This window comes from Lampetra planeri, unplaced genomic scaffold (assembly GCF_965212315.1).
Source record: "Lampetra planeri unplaced genomic scaffold, kcLamPlan1.2.h2 scaffold_562, whole genome shotgun sequence".
NCBI lineage: Eukaryota > Metazoa > Chordata > Hyperoartia > Petromyzontiformes > Petromyzontidae > Lampetra > Lampetra planeri.
Genome location: NW_027615385.1, coordinates 12,501 through 31,283, shown reverse-complemented (window position 1 = coordinate 31,283; position 18,783 = coordinate 12,501). Strand labels below are relative to the sequence as shown.

Below are 18,783 nucleotides of genomic sequence, written 5' to 3'. Positions count from 1 at the left end.
GCCTCAGTGATGAACCCTGAGCCCTGTGGGAGGAGCCTCAGTATGGCTCTGTGAGCCTCAGTGATGAACACTGAACCCTGTAGGAGCCTCAGTCTGGCTCTGTGAGCCTCAGTGATTAACACGAAATCCTGTGGGAGACTCAGTCTGGCTCTGTGAGTCTCAGTTATTAACACTGAACCATGTGGGAGCCTTAGTCTGGCTCTGTGAGTCTCAGTGATTAACACTGAACCCTGTGGTAGCCTCAGTCTGGCTCTGTGAGCCCCAGTGATGAACACTGAACACTATGGGAGCCTCAGTCTGGCTCTGTGAGCCCCAGTGATGAACACTGAATCCTGTGGGAGCCTTAGTCTGGCTCTGTGAGCCTCAGTCTGACTCTGTGAGCCCCAGTGATGAACACTGAACACTATGGGAGCCTCAGTCTGGCTCTGTGAGCCCCAGTGATGAACACTGAACCCTGTGGGAGCCTTAGTCTGGCTCTGTGAGCCTCAGTCTGGCTCTGTGAGCCTCAGTGATTAACACTGAACCCTGTGGGAGCCTCAGTCTGGCTCTGTGAGCCTCAGTGATGAACACTGAACCATGTGGGAGCCTCAGTCTGGCTCTGTGAGTCTCAGTGATTGACACTGAACCCTGTGGGAGCCTTAGCCTGGCTCTGTGAGCCCCAGTGATGAACACGAACCCTATGGGAGCCTCAGTCTGGCTCTGTGAGTCTCAGTGATTGACACTGAACCCTGTGGGAGCCTCAGTTTGGCTCTGTGAGCCCCAGTGATTAACACTGAACCCTGTGGGAGCCTCAGTCTGGCTCTGTGAGTCTCAGTGTTTAACACTGAACCCTGTGGGAGCCTCAGTCTGGCTCTGAGCTCCCAACGATTGCCCACGCTCTGCGGTCCTCTACATATTAAGGTGAGCCAATGAACGAGTGTTTACGTGTGTGGGAGGAGATCGGAGCACCCGGAGAAAACCCTCTCCTGTGAGGGAGAAACACTCGATCCCCGCCGTACAGATGGAAATTAGTCCACACACTGCTGTACCACCACCACCACCAGCTACTACCTGTCCGAGCCAGGGAGTACGGCTCCTCTCCTTGACACCCACCCACGGGTAGGGGAAGGCCGTTTGGCAGCAGCGATGAGATCGATAACAACGCAGCAATAATGATGATAACAGTTGTATAATTAGCGCCCTTCGGAGTGACGGCGGGGCGAGAGGGGGTGGGGGAGAGAGGCGAGCGAGGCGGCGTGCCGGTGTTAAAACTTTTTTATTAAAATCCATCTGCAAATATACAGGGGGGGGTGGGGTGGGGGGGGTGCTTCCACGCCGCAATAAATAACCCGGAGAGACGCGCGCGTTCCGATTGGGGGGGGGGGGGGGACGCTGCGTGTCGCCGCTGTACCCCACGGCTCGGCTCTGCCCTCCGGCCCCTCGCATTCTGACCGCCGCAGGCCACGGTTCGAATTCACAACTTGGTTGTGGTGAACCACCACCACCGCCACCACCGCCGCCACCACCACCGCCGGTTACCCCCCCACCCACCCGCCTCACCGCAAAACAAAATAAAAACTGAAAACAAAGAACGGTATAATTCATCGACGTCAAAAAACGAAACAAAACGTAGTCGTGAAGTTCACTTCGAGAGTTTGTGTCTCTCATTGAGCCTGCCGCGCGTAGACGATGCGACGCAGGATCCTCCTGCCCACCGACATCCCCCCCCCCCCCCCCCCCCAAATCCCGCTCGAGTTCCCCCGTCCCCGTGGAGCGGCAGGGCCGAGTCGCCTCACCGACGACTCATCCGCTCCGGGTCCCCAAATCCGCTCCGGGTCCCCAAATCCGCTCCGGGTCCCCGAATCCGCCCCGGGTCGCCGACTTTGCCCCAGGGGGATGCCGACTCCATTTGAAATTCGCGCCAACCAACGCCATTGGTCGAGCGCGCCCCGCGTGACCTCGCGTGACCCCGCCGCGCGACACGTGTTTTTACTTGTATATATTTTTCTCGCTTTGCATTTAAGCGACTGCACAAAAGAGAATTTTCCTCGCCTCCCTCGGCTCGTGCCCTCCCCCCCGCCCCCCCCGACTCTGAGTCGTTCAGCGCCCGGCTCCCCGGACACGGCGGGGGCCGCGACGCGCCCCGATACCTGACGTCGCGATGCCTCGCGGAGGGGGTAGGACCCCCCACCCCACCGCCCACCGTCCCCTGCCCGACACTTATTGCTTAAGATCGAAGTACCGCACGGGGCATCGCTCGGTTTGTCCTCGCGAGTGCTCGGTCAATGCAGGCGTGCCTCCTACAGCGCCGCTGCCAACGCTGCCTCCTACAGCGCCGCTGCCTCCTACAGCGTCGCCGCCCCCCTCTCTGTCTCCGAGCCGCGCGCTAAAACCAAGCGGCGGTGCGATTGGCTCCGCCCGCGTGCACCGGCGGGCACGCAACCGATCGGATTTTTTTTTTATGCCGCTATCATTCAAAGTTTTCTTTTTTTCCATTTATTTATATTTTTTTATTGATCCTAATTCTTCCGGAACATTTTATCGTTGCGTACAGTGTCGCTGTCAAGGGTATTGTCGATGAAGGCCTCGTATATCGCTCGTAGGCTTGAAAACAACGGCTGGGGAACGCATCTCGGCCGGAAGTGCGCTACGACGACCTCCCGCGGCGCCGCTCCGCACAGCGCCGCTCCGCACAGCGCCGCTCCGCACAGCGCCGCTCCGCACAGCGCCGCTCCGCACAGCGCCGCTCCGCACAGCGCCGCTCCGCACAGCGCCGCTCCGCACAGCGCCGCTCCGCACAGCGCCGCTCCGCACAGCGCCGCGTTTACGCAGGAACGCCTCCCAAGCGCTCCACGTGACGCTCCTGCCGTGCCGCCCGCGGTGCAACCAGATGCCGAGCGGACCAGACGGCTTCGCCAGCCGTGCTCCTCGTTGAACCGGACGCACAGTCGAGTCGAACGAACGAACCCACGGGCGACGGCAAAACGAGTGACGCCCGACCGACACCGACGCCGCCAGGTGGCCAAGCGCGGCGGACCAGACACGGGACGTACGACAAAGACAAAGGGTCCCCCCCCCCCCCACCCCGGCGTAGCCCACGCTGGCTGCCGGGGCAAGTGCTGTTCGACGAGCAGCAGCGCCTACGAAGGCCGACGCCGCTCGCCCAATGTGTGTGTGTGCGTGTGTGTGTGCGTGTGTGTGTGCGTGTGTGTGTGTGCGTGTGTGTGTGTGTGTGTGCGTGTGTGTGTGTGCGTGTGTGTGTGCGTGTGTGTGTGTGCATGTGTGTGTGTGTGTGCGCGCCTCGTGCACTTTGAACTTCTTTCGCACCGTACGTGGCCAACCGTGCTAAACGGAGGTGCGGGGAGCGGTGTGGCCAGAACCGCGCCCGGTACTGATTTAAGGCCGAGTCGACCGAGTGGAGACCCAGGACCGGTTCAGATCATCGTCACTGGCGCTGTTGGCGGTGGCCGTGAGCGGGAATCGAACTCGGGTCTCTGCTGGGTTCGTAGCGCAGCGTAGCGCTGACCGCCGTTCCGCACTCGGACCCTCAGACAGTCACACAGCCACGGAGACACAGAGACACACAGACATACGTACAGCCACAGAGACACGGAGACACAGAGACACAAATACATACGGGGACAGACACACAGCCACACAGACACACATACATACGGGGACAGACACACAGCCACAGAGACACACAGACACACAGACACACATACATACGGGGACAGACACAGAGACACAGAGACCTATATACAGAGACACGGACCCCCAGACACACGAACACTCACACAGATAGACACTCGGACATGTGGACATTCACACAGACAAACACTCAGACGGGCGGGCAGGCGGGCGGGTAGGCGAGGCCGCGTTAGTGGCCGTGCTGCTGGGCCGAGGACCCTGACGAGGCCGTCGTGGGCAGGCGCGCCGCCCTCGCGGCCAGCGACAGCGGCGGGGGGGGGGCGGCCATGGACAGCCGGGGGGGGCAGCCGGGGGGGGCGGCCGGCAGGCAGCGGTGCAGGCGGGCCAGGGCCTCCTCGCTGCGCTGGCGCTCGCCCGCCAGGCGGCGCTTGCAGCCCAGCAGCTCCTGCCGGAGAGGGAGCCGTCGTCAGCGGTTTAGAGTCAAGGTCGGCAGCGGCGTCGTCATCGTCGTCGTCATCATCGGCGTCATCGTCGTCGTCATCATCGGCGTCATCATCGACGTCATCATCGACGTCATCATCGGCGTCATCATCGACGTCATCATCGGCGTCATCATCGTCGTCATCATCGACGTCATCATCGACGTCATCATCGGCGTCATCATCGACGTCATCATCGGCGTCATCATCGACGTCATCATCGGTGTCGTCGCATTCCATATCATCATCATCGCCATTGTCAGCAGCCCCATCCCCATAAACCAATTCCCAACCATACCCCTGTTCCCCTGTCTCTACCCGTGTCCCCATGTCCCCGTGTCCCTCTGTAGCCATCCCCATGTCCCCCATCCCCGTGTCCCCGTGTCCCCAGTGTCCCCGTATCCCCGTGTCTCCGTGTCTCCATCCCCGTGTCCCCATCCCCGTGTCCCCGTGTCCCCATGTCCCCATGTCCCCGTGTCTCCGTGTGCCCATGTCTCAGTGTCCCCGTGCCGCCGTGTCCCCGTGTCTCCGTGTGCCCATGTCCCCATGTCCCCGTGTCTCCGTGTGCCCATGTCTCAGTGTCCCCGTGCCGCCGTATCCCCGTGTCCCCGTGTCCCCATGTCCCCATGTCCCCGTGTCTCCGTGTGCCCATGTCTCAGTGTCCCCGTGCCGCCGTGTCCCCGTGTCCCCATGTCCCCATCCCCGTGTCTCCGTGTCTCCGTGTCTCCGTCCCGCCGTGTCCCCATCCCCGTGTCCCCGTGTCCCCATGTCCCCATGTCCCCGTGTCCCCATCCCCGTGTCCCCGTATCCCCATGTCCCCGTGTCCCCATCCCCGTGTCTCCGTGTCCCCGTGTCCCCGTGTCTCCGTGTCCCCATGTCCCCGTGTCCCCATCCCCGTGTCCCCGTGTCCCCGTGTCTCCGTGTCCACATGTCTCCGTGTCTCCGTCCCGCCGTGTACCCATCCCCGTATCCCCGTGTCCCCATCCCCATGTCCCCATCCCCATGTCCCCATCCCCGTGACCCCGTGTCCCCATGTCCCCATCCCCGTGTCTCCGTCCCCATGTCCCCGTGTCCCCGTGTCCCCATCCCCGTGTCTCCGTCCCCGTGTCCCCGTGTCCCCGTGTCTCCGTCCCGCCGTGTCCCCGTGTCCCCGAGCGGGCCGAGGGGGCCTCACCGCGACGCGCGAGTTCAGGGTCTCGGCCAGGGTCCCCAGGTGGCGGTTGTAGAGGTTCAGGCGGCCCACCTGCTCCTGCAGCACCTCCCGCTCCAGTACGTGCTCTGCACACACACAGAGGTCACCCGCACACACAGAGGTCACCCGCACACACACAGAGGTCACCCGCGCACACACAGAGGTCACCCGCGCACACACAGAGGTCACCCGCGCACACACAGAGGTCACCCGCGCACACACAGAGGTCACCCGCGCACACACAGAGGTCACCCGCGCACACACAGAGGTCACCCGCGCACACACAGAGGTCACCCGCGCACACACAGAGGTCACCCGCGCACACACAGAGGTCACCCGCGCACACACAGAGGTCACCCGCGCACACACAGAGGTCACCCGCGCACACACAGAGGTCACCCGCGCACACACAGAGGTCACCCGCGCACACACAGAGGTCACCCGCGCACACACAGAGGTCACCCGCGCACACACAGAGGTCACCCGCGCACACACAGAGGTCACCCGCGCACACACAGAGGTCACCCGCGCACACACAGAGGTCACCCGCGCACACACAGAGGTCACCCGCGCACACACAGAGGTCACCCGCGCACACACAGAGGTCACCCGCGCACACACAGAGGTCACCCGCGCACACACAGAGGTCACCCGCGCACACACAGAGGTCACCCGCGCACACACAGAGGTCACCCGCGCACACACAGAGGTCACCCGCGCACACACAGAGGTCACCCGCGCACACACAGAGGTCACCCGCGCACACACAGAGGTCACCCGCGCACACACAGAGGTCACCCGCGCACACACAGAGGTCACCCGCGCACACACAGAGGTCACCCGCGCACACACAGAGGTCACCCGCACACAGAGGTCACCCGCGCACACACAGAGGTCACCCGCGCACACACAGAGGTCACCCGCGCACACACAGAGGTCACCCGCGCACACACAGAGGTCACCCGCGCACACACAGAGGTCACCCGCGCACACACAGAGGTCACCCGCGCACACACAGAGGTCACCCGCGCACACACAGAGGTCACCCGCGCACACACAGAGGTCACCCGCGCACACACAGAGGTCACCCGCGCACACACAGAGGTCACCCGCGCACACACAGAGGTCACCCGCGCACACACAGAGGTCACCCGCGCACACACAGAGGTCACCCGCGCACACACAGAGGTCACCCGCGCACACACAGAGGTCACCCGCGCACACACAGAGGTCACCCGCGCACACACAGAGGTCACCCGCGCACACACAGAGGTCACCCGCGCACACACAGAGGTCACCCGCGCACACACAGAGGTCACCCGCGCACACACAGAGGTCACCCGCGCACACACAGAGGTCACCCGCGCACACACAGAGGTCACCCGCGCACACACAGAGGTCACCCGCGCACACACAGAGGTCACCCGCGCACACACAGAGGTCACCCGCGCACACACAGAGGTCACCCGCGCACACACAGAGGTCACCCGCGCACACACAGAGGTCACCCGCGCACACACAGAGGTCACCCGCGCACACACAGAGGTCACCCGCGCACACACAGAGGTCACCCGCGCACACACAGAGGTCACCCGCGCACACACAGAGGTCACCCGCGCACACACAGAGGTCACCCGCGCACACACAGAGGTCACCCGCGCACACACAGAGGTCACCCGCGCACACACAGAGGTCACCCGCACACACACAGAGGTCACCCGCACACACACAGAGGTCACCCGCACACACACAGAGGTCACCCGCGCACACACAGAGGTCAACCGCGCACACACAGAGGTCACCCGCGCACACACAGAGGTCACCCGCACACACACAGAGGTCAACCGCGCACACACAGAGGTCACCCGCACACACACAGAGGTCACCCGCACACACACAGAGGTCACCCGCACACACACAGAGGTCACCCGCGCACACACAGAGGTCACCCGCACACACACAGAGGTCACCCGCGCACACACAGAGGTCACCCGCACACACACAGAGGTCACCCGCACACACACAGAGGTCCCCCGTGCAGGCTTAACACACCCACCGGGGCAAGCGCCATTGCGAGCAAGGCCGGCACTGTGGCACACGAGGGGGTGGGTGGCCAGCACCACGCCCGGTCGCCTTTGTCTCCCCAGTGGCGATGTTTACTACACCCCGCACCAGGTGCTACTCGTTTGAGGCTGAGTTGACGTGGTTCGGATAATCGTCACCAAAAATTGGCCGTGAGCGGGAATCGAACTCGGGTCTCGGGTTTTTGCTTCCCACGCTCACACTCACACCAACGCCAACGCCATTCACCACGGCACCTGTGCCAGGCCAGACGCACGCACGCGCACAACACAATCGCGGCGGCAGCAGCGGCAGCATTCCCCACGGCCACCACGCCACCGCGGGACGCACCCATCAGGTGCTGCTGGTAGGCCTCGATTACGGCCTCCACGCCCCTCCACTCCGCCGCTCCGTCTCCCGGCGCCTCCGCGCCGCTCCCCGGGACCCCGGCGGCGGCGGAAGCCGCTCCCGGCGCCGACTCGGCTCTCCCCGCGCCGTCGGCAGCCGCCCCGACGGCGTGCTCCGCTCGGACGGCGCCGTCGCCGCCGCCCGCGTCGGCGTGAGCGTGAGCGTGATCCAGCACCGCGTCAGGGTTTGCGCTCCACCGCACGCCGCCCTGCGGCCGACCGAACGGCGAGAAGCTCGGACGCACGGCCGGCCACGCCGCCGCCGCCGCCGTGGGCGTCACCGCGACCCCTCTGCCTCCTGCGTTGCCGTTGCAGCCGCTGCTGTGGCTGCCGTGGCTGCTGCTGTGGCCGCCGCCGCTGCCGCTGATGATGATGCTGCTGCTGCTGTTGTTGTTGTGGCCGCCGCTGATGATGTTGCTGCTGCTGTTGTTGTTGTTGTGGCCGCCGCTGATGATGCTGCTGCTGCTGTTGTTGTTGTTGTTGTGGCCGCCGCCGCCGCTGACGATGATGCTGCTGCTGCTGTTGTTGTTGTTGTTGTGGCCGCCGCCGCCGCTGATGATGATGCTGCTGCTGCTGCTGCTGTTGTTGCCGCCGCCGCCGCCGCTGCCTTCCATTCCCAGGAACCGGATGTCGCTCATCATCGGCCTAGCGACCGGGCCTAGCACAGGCCTGGCCGACCCACCGCCATTCACGCTCAAGTCCTGCCTGCGAAGGTGCTGCTGGACGTCGTTGGACCTTCCCTGCTGCTGCTGATGATGATGCTGCTGCTGATGATGCTGCTGCTGATGATGATGTTGATGATGTTGATGATGATGCTGCTGCTGCGTCTGCTGCTGCTGCTGCTGCTGAGGCCGTACGGAGGCCAGACCGGGCCTGGTCAAGTCGAGGGCGGTTCGGACGATCCCACCGGCGGAGTCGGAGAGGCGCGGGGGGAGAGCGGCGATGGACGGGGGCGGTGGAGCAAGGCCGCGCGGCGGTGCCGGCGGCTGTTGCTGCGGTTGTTGATGCGGTTGCTGCGGTTGTGGCTTAGCCAAATAGAAGTGGGGGGCCGCCGTTCTAGTGGGGGGCTCGCGGGGAACCACGACGAGCGGTGGTGGAGAGGGAGGGGCGACGGTGGAGACGTTGGGAGCAATGATGGCGGAGGAGGCGGTGGTGGTGGAGGTGGTGGTGGAGGTGGTGGAGGAGGTGGTGGAGGAGGTGGAATAGGTGGTGGAGGAGGAGACGTTGGGACCTGCAAGCGAGAGGGTGGTGGTGGTAGTTGTTGTGGCGGTTGTGGTAGTGGTGGTGGTTATTGTGGTGGTGGAGGTTGTGATTGTTGTGGTTGTGGTAGTTGTTGTGGTGGATGGTTGTTGTGATGGTTGTTGTTGTGGTGGTGGTTGTTTTGGTGGTGGAGGTTGTGGTGGCAATAGTTGTGGTGGTGGAAGTTGTTGTTGTGGTGGTGGTAGTGGTGGTGTGGTGGAGGTTGTGGTGGCAATAGTTGTGGTAATGGTAGTTGTTGTTGTGGTAGTGGTGGTAGTGGTGGTGTGGTGGTGGTGGAGGTAGTAGTGGTGGTTAGGCCTCATTGCTGCTGTGGAAAGTGAATTGCAGATAATGTTTCAGCATTGCGATGTTGTTTTGGCCAATAGCGCTGGCACTGTGAGTGTGTGCTTCATTTGTTGTGGGAAGAATCTCCCGCAGAGCAATGGGGACAATATACAGCTCACACACACAGACAAAGATCCCCCGTGTAGCCTGCAGCAGACTGGAGGGGCAAGTGCTCTAAGCGAGCCCCCATGAAGGCCGGCACGGGACAGGAGGGGGTGGGTGGCCAGCACCACGTCCGGCCGCCTTTGTCTCCCCTGTGGTGATGTTTACACACCGCACCGGGTACTCATTTGAGGCCGAGTCGACCTAATCGTCGCCGGTGTTGGCCGTGAGCGGGAATCGAACTCGTGTCGCCGGTTTCGGAGCGCGGCGTAGCGCTAACGGCTGCGCTACCGCTCCCCACGCGCACACACAAACACGTGTCCATGCACGCGCACGTTTACACGCGCACGCTGACACACTCACGCGCACACACGTGCGCACACACTCACGCGCACACACATGCGCACACACTCACGACACCCGCTCCCTCTCTCTCTCTCCCCAGGTTCCTCTCTCAGCTCGGAGTCTCCGGTGACGTCACGCTCGGCCCCTCCCCCGCAGCCCCCCCTCCAGCCCCCCACCTCCAGCCCCCGTGCCCCCCCCCCCCCGCTCCTCCGCTCACACGCCAGACCAACTCCACGCAGACCGGCGCACCCCAGTCGCGATTCGAGCCTGGGCGGTCATTGCTGTGAGTTTCCTTGCCCTCCCCTCACTCCACTACCCCCCACCAGAGGTCGCAACCGGGTACCCGATACCCGTACCCTACCCGATACCCGGCTACCCGTACCCAGCCGGGTACGGGTACGGGTACCCGTTTGCGACCCTGGTGCGGCCTGGTACGGGTAAGGAATCAAAACCCGTTTGCGACCTCTGCCCCCCACCCCCCTTCTCTAGGTCGGCGTTTGTCACCAGCCGGCGGCGGCAGTGGTGGCGGTGGTGGTGCTCACCGGGGTGGTGCTCACCGGGGTGGTGCTCACCGGGGTGGTGCTCACCGGGGTGGTGCTGCTGCGCCGAGGAGTGGAGGTGCAGCCACGGCGTCGGGTGGCGGAAGGGAGCGTCGCTGGGCAGCCGCCCGTCCTTGGCGGCCTGCATGAGCGCCAGGGCGCACTCTCGCTCTGCGCACGCCGCACGCGGCAAACACAAAGGTTCCCCCACCCCCCCGTGTAGGCATTAGCAAAGACCTCTTGGGGAAAGTGCCGTTAGCGAGCGCCTATGAAGGCCGGCACGGCACGCCCACGAAGGGGTGGTGCGGCCAGAGCCACGCCCGGCCGCCTCTGTCTCCCCGGTGTTGATGTTTACCACACACCGTGCCGGGTACTCGGCGAGCTCAAGCCAAGCGCCGGTTCAGATCTTCGCCGCCGATGTCGGTGGGAATCGAACTCGGGCCTCCAGGGGTTCGCGGCGCACGCAACGCCGCTAACCGCCGCGCCACCGCTCCGCACACTCGCACACGGACGCAGCGATCCGCCTCTGCACTGCTGCGGTGCGTGCGTGCGTACGTTGAACTTCCGCAGCAGCGTACACAGCCGACCGTGCCAACAGGAGCGTCGTTAGCGAGCGCCTATTAAGGCCGGCACGGCTCTGACATCGCGCTCCCACCCCAGTCGATAACGACCCACCGATCGGTCGATCAGCCGTCGCGTCACCGAGCCCGGCTCACCCTGGCGCAGCTCCGGCTTGACGTGCGTGAGCGACAGCCGCACCAGGAAGTCCATCTTCTCGGGAAAGTCGCTGGCGCTGTTGAGGTCGCCCTGCTGCTGCTGCTGCTGCGTCGTACCGGTCGCGGTGCACGCCGGCAACGCCGCCGCCGCCACCGCTCCCCCGGCCGCGGCCGCCGCGGTGCATTGTGGGAGCGAGGGGGCGGCCCCGCGGGGGGGGCTGGGGTCCATCATGCGCCGGCGGCGCTTGCGGGCACGCTCGGCGGCGAGGGAGTCGCGGTGCGGGCGCGACGTGAGGCCCACGATGGCCAGCAGGCCCAGCTTCTACGTGGGAGGCACGCGGGGGGGGGGGGGGGGCACGGGGGGGGATTCACGCAGAGACGTGGATGGACGCACGGATTAGACGAAGGCAATTGAGAATATCTTGGTGAGACAGAGAGCGAGATATGGATGGATGGAAGGACTTGGCGGATGGATACGAAATACACACAGATGTACGCACACACAGACACCGCAAACACAGATAGTGCGTACACAGACAGCACACACAAACACCACACACACAGACACCGCACACACAGATGTACGCACACACAGACACCGCAAACACAGATAGTGCGTACACAGACAGCGCACACAGACACCGCACACACAGACACCACGCACACAGACACCGCACACAGACACCACGCACACAAACACCGCACACACAATGACACCGCACACACAGACACCGCACACACAGACACACGCACACAGACACACACACCGCACACACAGACACCGCGTACACACAATGACACCGCACATACAGACACATACAGACACACACACACAGACACACAGACACACACACAGACACACACAGACACACACAGACACACACACGCACCTCGGGCGTGCACGAGAGAGGCAGGGGCGGCCGCTGGGACAGGCGCCGCACGTGGGCTCTCATCTCCCCCTCGTCCAGCTCCTCGTCGCTGTCCGAGCCGCTGGGAGCTCGGACTCCTAGACACACACACACACGTACACACGTAAATACACACACACACGTACACACGCGTACACACGTAAATACACACACACATACACACGTACACACGTAAATACACACACACACACACACACGTACACACGCACACACACGTACACACGTAAATACACACACACATACACACGTACACACGTAAATACACACACACATACACACGTACACACGTAAATACACATACACACATGCGTACACGTACACACGTTTATACATGTACACAAAGACGAAGATCCCCCGTATAGCCATGACATAGACACACACACATAGACACACACACATAGACACACACACATAGACACACACACAGACTCACACACACACATAGACACACACGCACGCGAACATACACTAACACACATATACAGAAGACAAACATAGTCAGAATACATACACACAGACTCACACACACACAGACACACATATACACGCACATACATAGTCAGAATACACACACACATAGACACACACACACACAGACTCACACATCCATCACACGCAGATGCATCACACAGACAAAGACCCCCCGTGTAGCCTGTAACAGACTGTAGGGGCAAGTGCTGTTAGCGAGTAGCAGCACCTATGAAGGCCGGCACGGCACACGAGGGGGTGGGTGGCCAGCACCACGCCCGGCCGCCTTTGTCTCCCCAGTGGCACTGAGGTTTACGAACGTACACAAGCTGGGGGGGGGAGTGGGAGAGGAGGTGGGGGGGAGTGAGCATTCCAGCCGTGCCCCCGCGTGTCCGTGCCGAGCCTGCCGGCGAGCGTGGCTCACTCACCGTGGAGCCAGGCGAGCCTGCCGGCGAGCGTGGCTCACTCACCGTGGAGCCAGGCGAGTCACTCACCGTGGAGCCAGGCGAGCCACTCACCATGGAGCCAGGCGAGCCTGCCGGCGAGCGTGGCTCACTCACCGTGGAGCCAGGCGAGCCTGCCGGCGAGCGTGGCTCACTCACCGTGGAGCCAGGCGAGCCTGCCGGCGAGCGTGGCTCACTCACCGTGGAGCCAGGCGAGTTTGCGCTTCCTCTCGGCCAGGTCGAGGCGGCTGACCACGCGGCGCGTCGTGCGCAGGGCCTCGTCGTACACCACGTCGGGCCTGGGGGGACACACAGCGGCATACGCGTCACGGGACGTATACAGGTAGGGGAGGTCGCCTGTTGTCGTGAGCGGGTGGTGAGTGGTGAGTGGGTGGTGAGTGAGTGGGTGGTGAGTGGTGAGTGAGTGAGCGGGTGGTGAGTGGTTGAGTGAGTGAGCGGGTGGTGAGTGAGTGGGTGAGTGAGCGGGTGGTGAGTGTTGAGTCGGCTTCGCTGCGCAGCTGACAAGCGCCGCCGGGACTTCTGACGACCTCTTTATTTCCCGCTGCGCGCAAGCCGAGCCCGGCCGACGGTCACGACACGCGTCGAGACGCGTGTCGACGATGCTGTGTGACCGACTCGTGTCAACGGCGCGCGAGGAACACGTCCTTAGCCCCCCCCGCTCCTGGCCCTGCTTGGCCCCCCGCCCTGAGCCAGATTTGGATGCGTTCAATGTGAGGTGGTTTGGCTCTGGCTCGGGTCGGGTGTGCCAGTGTAAAAACCACCACGTGTACCGTGCTGGCTCAGCTCATGTGCGCCGATAATTTTTTATTTGATAATGTCCTACGAAGACTTACAGGTTTTCCAGGACAGGCAGCTCAATAAAGGATGATTCTGGGAAAATTGGGACAGGTGTAAACCCAAATCACCACTCACACACTCACTCACTCACCACCCGCTCACTCACTCACCCACCCACCCACCCACCACTCACCACCCGCTCACTCACTCACCCACTCAACACTCACCACCCGCTCACTCACCCGCTCACCACCCACTCACTCACCACTCACCACCCGCTCACTCACTCACTCACCACCCACTCACTCACCACTCACCCACCACCCACTCACCACTCACCACCCACTCACTCACCCACCACCCGCTCACTCACTCACCACCCGCTCACTAACTCACCCACCCACTCACGACAACAGGCGGCCTCCCCTACCTGTATACGCTGCTGCTGCTGGTGATGGGCCCAGGACAGGCCCTCAGGCCTGCCTGTTGGCTTGGCCGCTCCGCCCCCTCTGGCGCCCTCTCCTGGGCGAGCCGATCCAGGCAAGTGCCCTGCTTCTCCAGGAAGTGGTGTGCCGAGCGCTGCAGCTCGCACAAAAAGTGGGGGGGGACCCCCCCTCCGCTGACGCCTGGCCCCCCAAAGTGGGAGCCCCCCATGGACACCACCTGCGGCATCACCTCGGCCGAGGCCTTCCTGCCCTCGGCCTTCACCCCGTTCTCCTCCCGGCCCTTCTCAAACGGCGGTACCCACAGGCCCGTCGGGCGGAACGGGTGGCCTGCCCCGACGGGCCTCAGGCCCGGCGGCGGCTGCTGCTGCTGCTGGTGGTGGTGGTTGTGGTGGTGGTTGTGGTGCTGCTGCGGCTGGTGATGATGGTGGTTGTGGTGGTTGTGGCTGCCGTTGTTGTTGCTGCTGAGGTTGAGGCCGCCGCCCGTGTCGTCCCCCGGCCGCGGCACCGGGCTCCAGTAGCCGCTCGCCGCTTCGCCGCCGTCGCCGCCGCCGCCGCCGCCGGAGACGTGGCTCAGCCAAGCGGCCTGCGAGGTGGACGACGACAAGGACGATGACGAGGAGGTGGTGGTGGTGGACGAGATGGACGAGGTGGAGGAGGTGGTGGCGGTGGAGGAGGCGCTGCTCCCTGGCATCGTCGCCGCACCGCCGCCGCCAGCGTGCGGCAATCGGTGGAAGTCGAGAGGCAAGGCCTCGGAGTTGTCGAGGCCGATCCTGTTGATGGGAGGGCGACGGCGAGAGTTAGGAATGGAGTTCAACTACAAAGAATTAAACTGTTTTGTTTTGTTTTACCAGGTAAGGCCCACTGAGCCATGTAGCTCTTGTCTTAGAAGCGACCTGGCCACAATTGATGGCCCAACGAAAGTGGCCTATCACGTGGATTCAAGAGCGAATGGCTCACAGGGCTATACCTAATACACAAAACGAAATAAATGAACCTGAAATGCGTGTATGCACGTGAGTGCGTGTGCGGGGAGCGGTAGTGTAGCTGTTATCACGCTGCGCTACGAACCTGGCTACCCGGGTTCGATTCCCGCTCATGGCCAACACCACCAGTGACGATTATCTGAACCGGGTTCTGGGCCTCCCTTAGGTCTACTCGGCCTCAAATGAGTACCTGGTGCTCGCAAACAGCACTTGCCCCTTCAGTCTGTTACAGGCTATAGGGAGATCTTTGTCTGTTTTGTGTGTGTGCGTGCGTGCGTGCGCGCGTGTGTGTATGTGTGTGCGTGTGTGCGTGCGTGCGCGTGTGTGTATGTGCGTGCGCGCGTGTGTGTGTGCGTGTGTGCGTGCGTGTGTGTGTGCGTGTGTGTGTGCGCGTGTGTGTGCGTGTGAACGTGCGTGTGTGTGTGTGCGTGTGTGTGTGTGCGTGTGTGCGTGTGCGTGCGTGCGTGTGCGTGCGTGCGCGTCACCTGAACTCCTCACGCGGGCCGACGTTGATGCTCCTGCGGGTGCAGGCGACGCTCCCCACTCGCTCCCGCTGCCTGGCGCCCCCCCGCTCCTCCTTGTCCCCGTCCGCGTGTCGCACCGCCTGCCTGTGCGCCGCCGCCGTGGGGTGGTGCGCGGGGTGGTGCGCGGGGTGGTGCGTCGGGTGGTGCGCGGGGTGGTGCGCGGGGTGGTGTGCGGAGTGGTGCGTGGGGTGGTGCGTGGAGTGATGCGTGGGGTGGTGCGTGGGGTGCGTGCCGTGTGTGGCGTGTGTGGCGTGCGAGACGGGGAGCGTGATGCCCAGAACCCCCGGTCGGCGGTCGAAGAAAGCAGCGGAGGAGCTAGGCCCTCGCCGATCTGCATACGTGTAAACACACACACACGTACACAACAACAACCGCCATTCGCCACTAAGTGGCGGTGACGTCACCACGACGCTTGTGCCAGGCCATGTGCACCTTGAGGCCACGTGAAGTGTCGAACGCCCGCTGGCAGGAGGTCACGGGGCAGACCCAGCAGGTGCCACGGGTCGACTGACTGAGATGACCGAGATTACCAGCTGATGCACCACCTGTGCCCCCTACTGTGCCAACTTGCTGTGCTTTAGCCACCCGGCGCTCCACTCGTTGTTGTGAGCGTCGCTCCTTCCCCTTCCGTTGTTGTTGGAGGGCGACTGCCTCCAACTGCCCAGTAGCGTCCTTCACGAGCCTCCTCCACAGAGGCCGATCTTGACACCGCTGGTACCAGTCATCGGCAAGTCCACTCAGCTCCACGTCCTCCTGTACCACATCCCTCCATCTCTTCTCTAGCCCGTGCCGCGCCCGTTTAGCCCCCTCGATCCGGCCGAACAAAAGATGTTTAGGCATGCGGTGGCTGGGCATGCGGGCTACATGACCCAGCCAACACAACCTTGCCTGTCGGAGCAGCTCGCTGATGGGACTTTGTCCAGATCTTTCAAGGATTTGTGAGCCCCTCACACAATTCAGCCCGGTTAAACCCAGGCTGGATCGTAGGCAGGCCAGCCCAAATGTTTCTAACCGCCGAAGATGTTTCATTAGGGGGGTCCACGTTTCGCAAGCGTAGAGAAGGGAGGGCATGACTGTGGCTGAGAAGACCTGAAGCTTCGTGCGGAGCGACAGACCAGGTAGCTTCCACACAGCGTTACGCAACCGATGAAAAGATATTGCCGCTCGACTGATTAGGAGTGAGACCTCTGCTGTCAAACCAGAGCCGGTCATGAGCACACTGCCCAGGTATGGGAAACTCTCCACTCTCTCTACAACTGCCCCATCACTAATTAGGAGTTGTGGGGGTGGAGTGTTTGATGGTACAAAATACCCAGGCAGGTGCTTAGTTTTGGTGGGGCTAATGCTAAGGCCCCACCTCTTAGTGGCAAGCTCCAGGTTCAGCAGCAGCACCTCCAACTCCTCCTCTGAGTGACAGAAATTACCAGATCATCGGCATACTTAAAATGATTGACCAATAGGGAGCCATCCCTTTACCGCACCCGGCCATTGATCAGCCTCCCATTGTATCTGTACCAGATAGAAATTGCCCTGGTACAGCCATCGAAGGTTTCACAAACTACGTGGTCAAAATAGATGTTAAATAATGTGGGGCCACTTTAGCTAGCACCTGTGACAGGAGGTCATAGAAGGCATCTGACTCATCGGCCTTGCCTGCATCCCTCCACGGATGTTCGTCTTCAGTGGGGGCATAAGTAACCACGACCACCACTCCTCGCCTCTGGTTGATGGGAAGGCGAGCCCAAAGTAGCCTGGGGCTTACTGCTTCCCACACCTCACCGCCACGCTCCCACGCCCCCTTCATTCTTTTTTTCAGAAGAAGAGCCACTCCCTGTTGTTTGGCAGTCTCCTGCCCCGAATCGAGGACTGTCCACCCCTCACGGTGGCAGGAGCCAAAGCCGGTCCACCGGACCTCCTGAATGCCACAGAGATCCAGGCGGTACCGGTCCAGCTCCCGACAGAGGAGTGGCAGCCTCTCCTCCGCAGTGAGCGTTCGAACATTCCAGTGGCTTTTTGCTTACATCTACAGACACATACACACACGTACACACACACGCACATCCTGCCAACGCCGCTGCCGCTGGGACAGCGATGGCCAAGATGACAATGAAGGTGACGATGAAGGATTGCCGCCGCTAGTCGCTCGCCGCAGCCGGCAGCACTCACCACGGCCGCTCGCCGCCGCCGTGCCGGGCCCGCCGCTGCCGTCTTGCTGCTGCTGCTGCCCCCGCTCCGCTCCCGTGGTGGCGCCGTCTCTCCGTGCCGCGTGCCCCTCCAGCGCCAGAGCTAGCGCCCCGTGCCCACCCCGCTCGCGCTCCCTCTCGCGCTCCCTCTCGCGCTCCCTCTCACGCTGCTTCTCCCTCTCGCGCTCCTCGCGCGCCCGCTCGCGCTCCATCTCCCGCTGCCTCGACTCCTTCTCGGCCTGCAGCCTGCAGGGACGCAGCGGGGGTGGCGGCCAGGAGGGTGCCCACGGACACTCGTGAGCATTCAGAGAGTGGGTGCAGCGTGTGGGTGGGTGGGGGTGGGTGCGTGGGTGGGGGTGGGTGCGTGGGTGGGGGTGTGTGGGGGTGTGTGGGTGTGTGGGTGGGGTGTGTCGGTGGGTGTGTGGGTGGGGGTGTGGGTGGGGGTGTGTGGGTGGGTGGAATGTGGGGAGCGGTAGTGTAGCGGTGAGCGCTACGCTGCGCTATGATTCCCGCTCACAGCCAACACCAGTGACAATTATCTGAACCGGTCCTGGGCCTGCCCTAGGTCGACACAGCCTCAAATGAGTACCTGGTGCGGTGTGTAAACATCGCCACTGGGGAGACAAAGGCGGTCGGGCATCGTGCTGGCCACCCACCCCCTCGTGTGCCGTGCCGGCCTTCAAAGGTGCTCGCTAACAGCACTTGCCCCAGCAGTCTGTAAAGGCTATACAGGGGATCTTTGTCTTTGTGGGTGGGAGTGTGTGCGTAGGTGGGTGGGTGAGTGGGTCTCTATGTATCTCCTTATACCCCTACAGATGTTTGTGTTTCTGTTCATGTCTCTATGTGTCTCAATGTATCTTTGTGTGTCTTTGTGTGTCTCTACGTGTATCTCCGTGTAGCCCGATGGGTGTCTGTGTGTCTCTACGTATCTTTGTGTGTCTCTGTGTGTCTCTG

The 18,783-nt window shown here is 62.7% G+C and overlaps 1 protein-coding gene across 1 annotated transcript in view; it reads right to left on the bottom strand.

Annotated features, from left to right (window-relative positions):
- Positions 1-1,706: 1,706 nt before the first annotated feature.
- Positions 1,707-18,783, bottom strand: part of LOC144741466 (uncharacterized) — a gene marked incomplete at its 5' end in the record, with an annotated part of 22,193 nt that continues 5,116 nt past the window's right edge. The window contains 10 exons of the mRNA XM_078623990.1: positions 1,707-4,075; positions 5,284-5,387; positions 7,714-9,000; positions 10,388-10,510; positions 11,056-11,377; positions 11,946-12,061; positions 13,097-13,194; positions 14,124-14,909; positions 15,608-15,977; positions 17,813-18,075. Of these exons, the coding sequence (XP_078480116.1) occupies positions 3,860-4,075; positions 5,284-5,387; positions 7,714-9,000; positions 10,388-10,510; positions 11,056-11,377; positions 11,946-12,061; positions 13,097-13,194; positions 14,124-14,909; positions 15,608-15,977; positions 17,813-18,075 (3,685 nt within the window). The remainder of the gene's footprint in view (positions 4,076-5,283; positions 5,388-7,713; positions 9,001-10,387; positions 10,511-11,055; positions 11,378-11,945; positions 12,062-13,096; positions 13,195-14,123; positions 14,910-15,607; positions 15,978-17,812; positions 18,076-18,783) is intronic.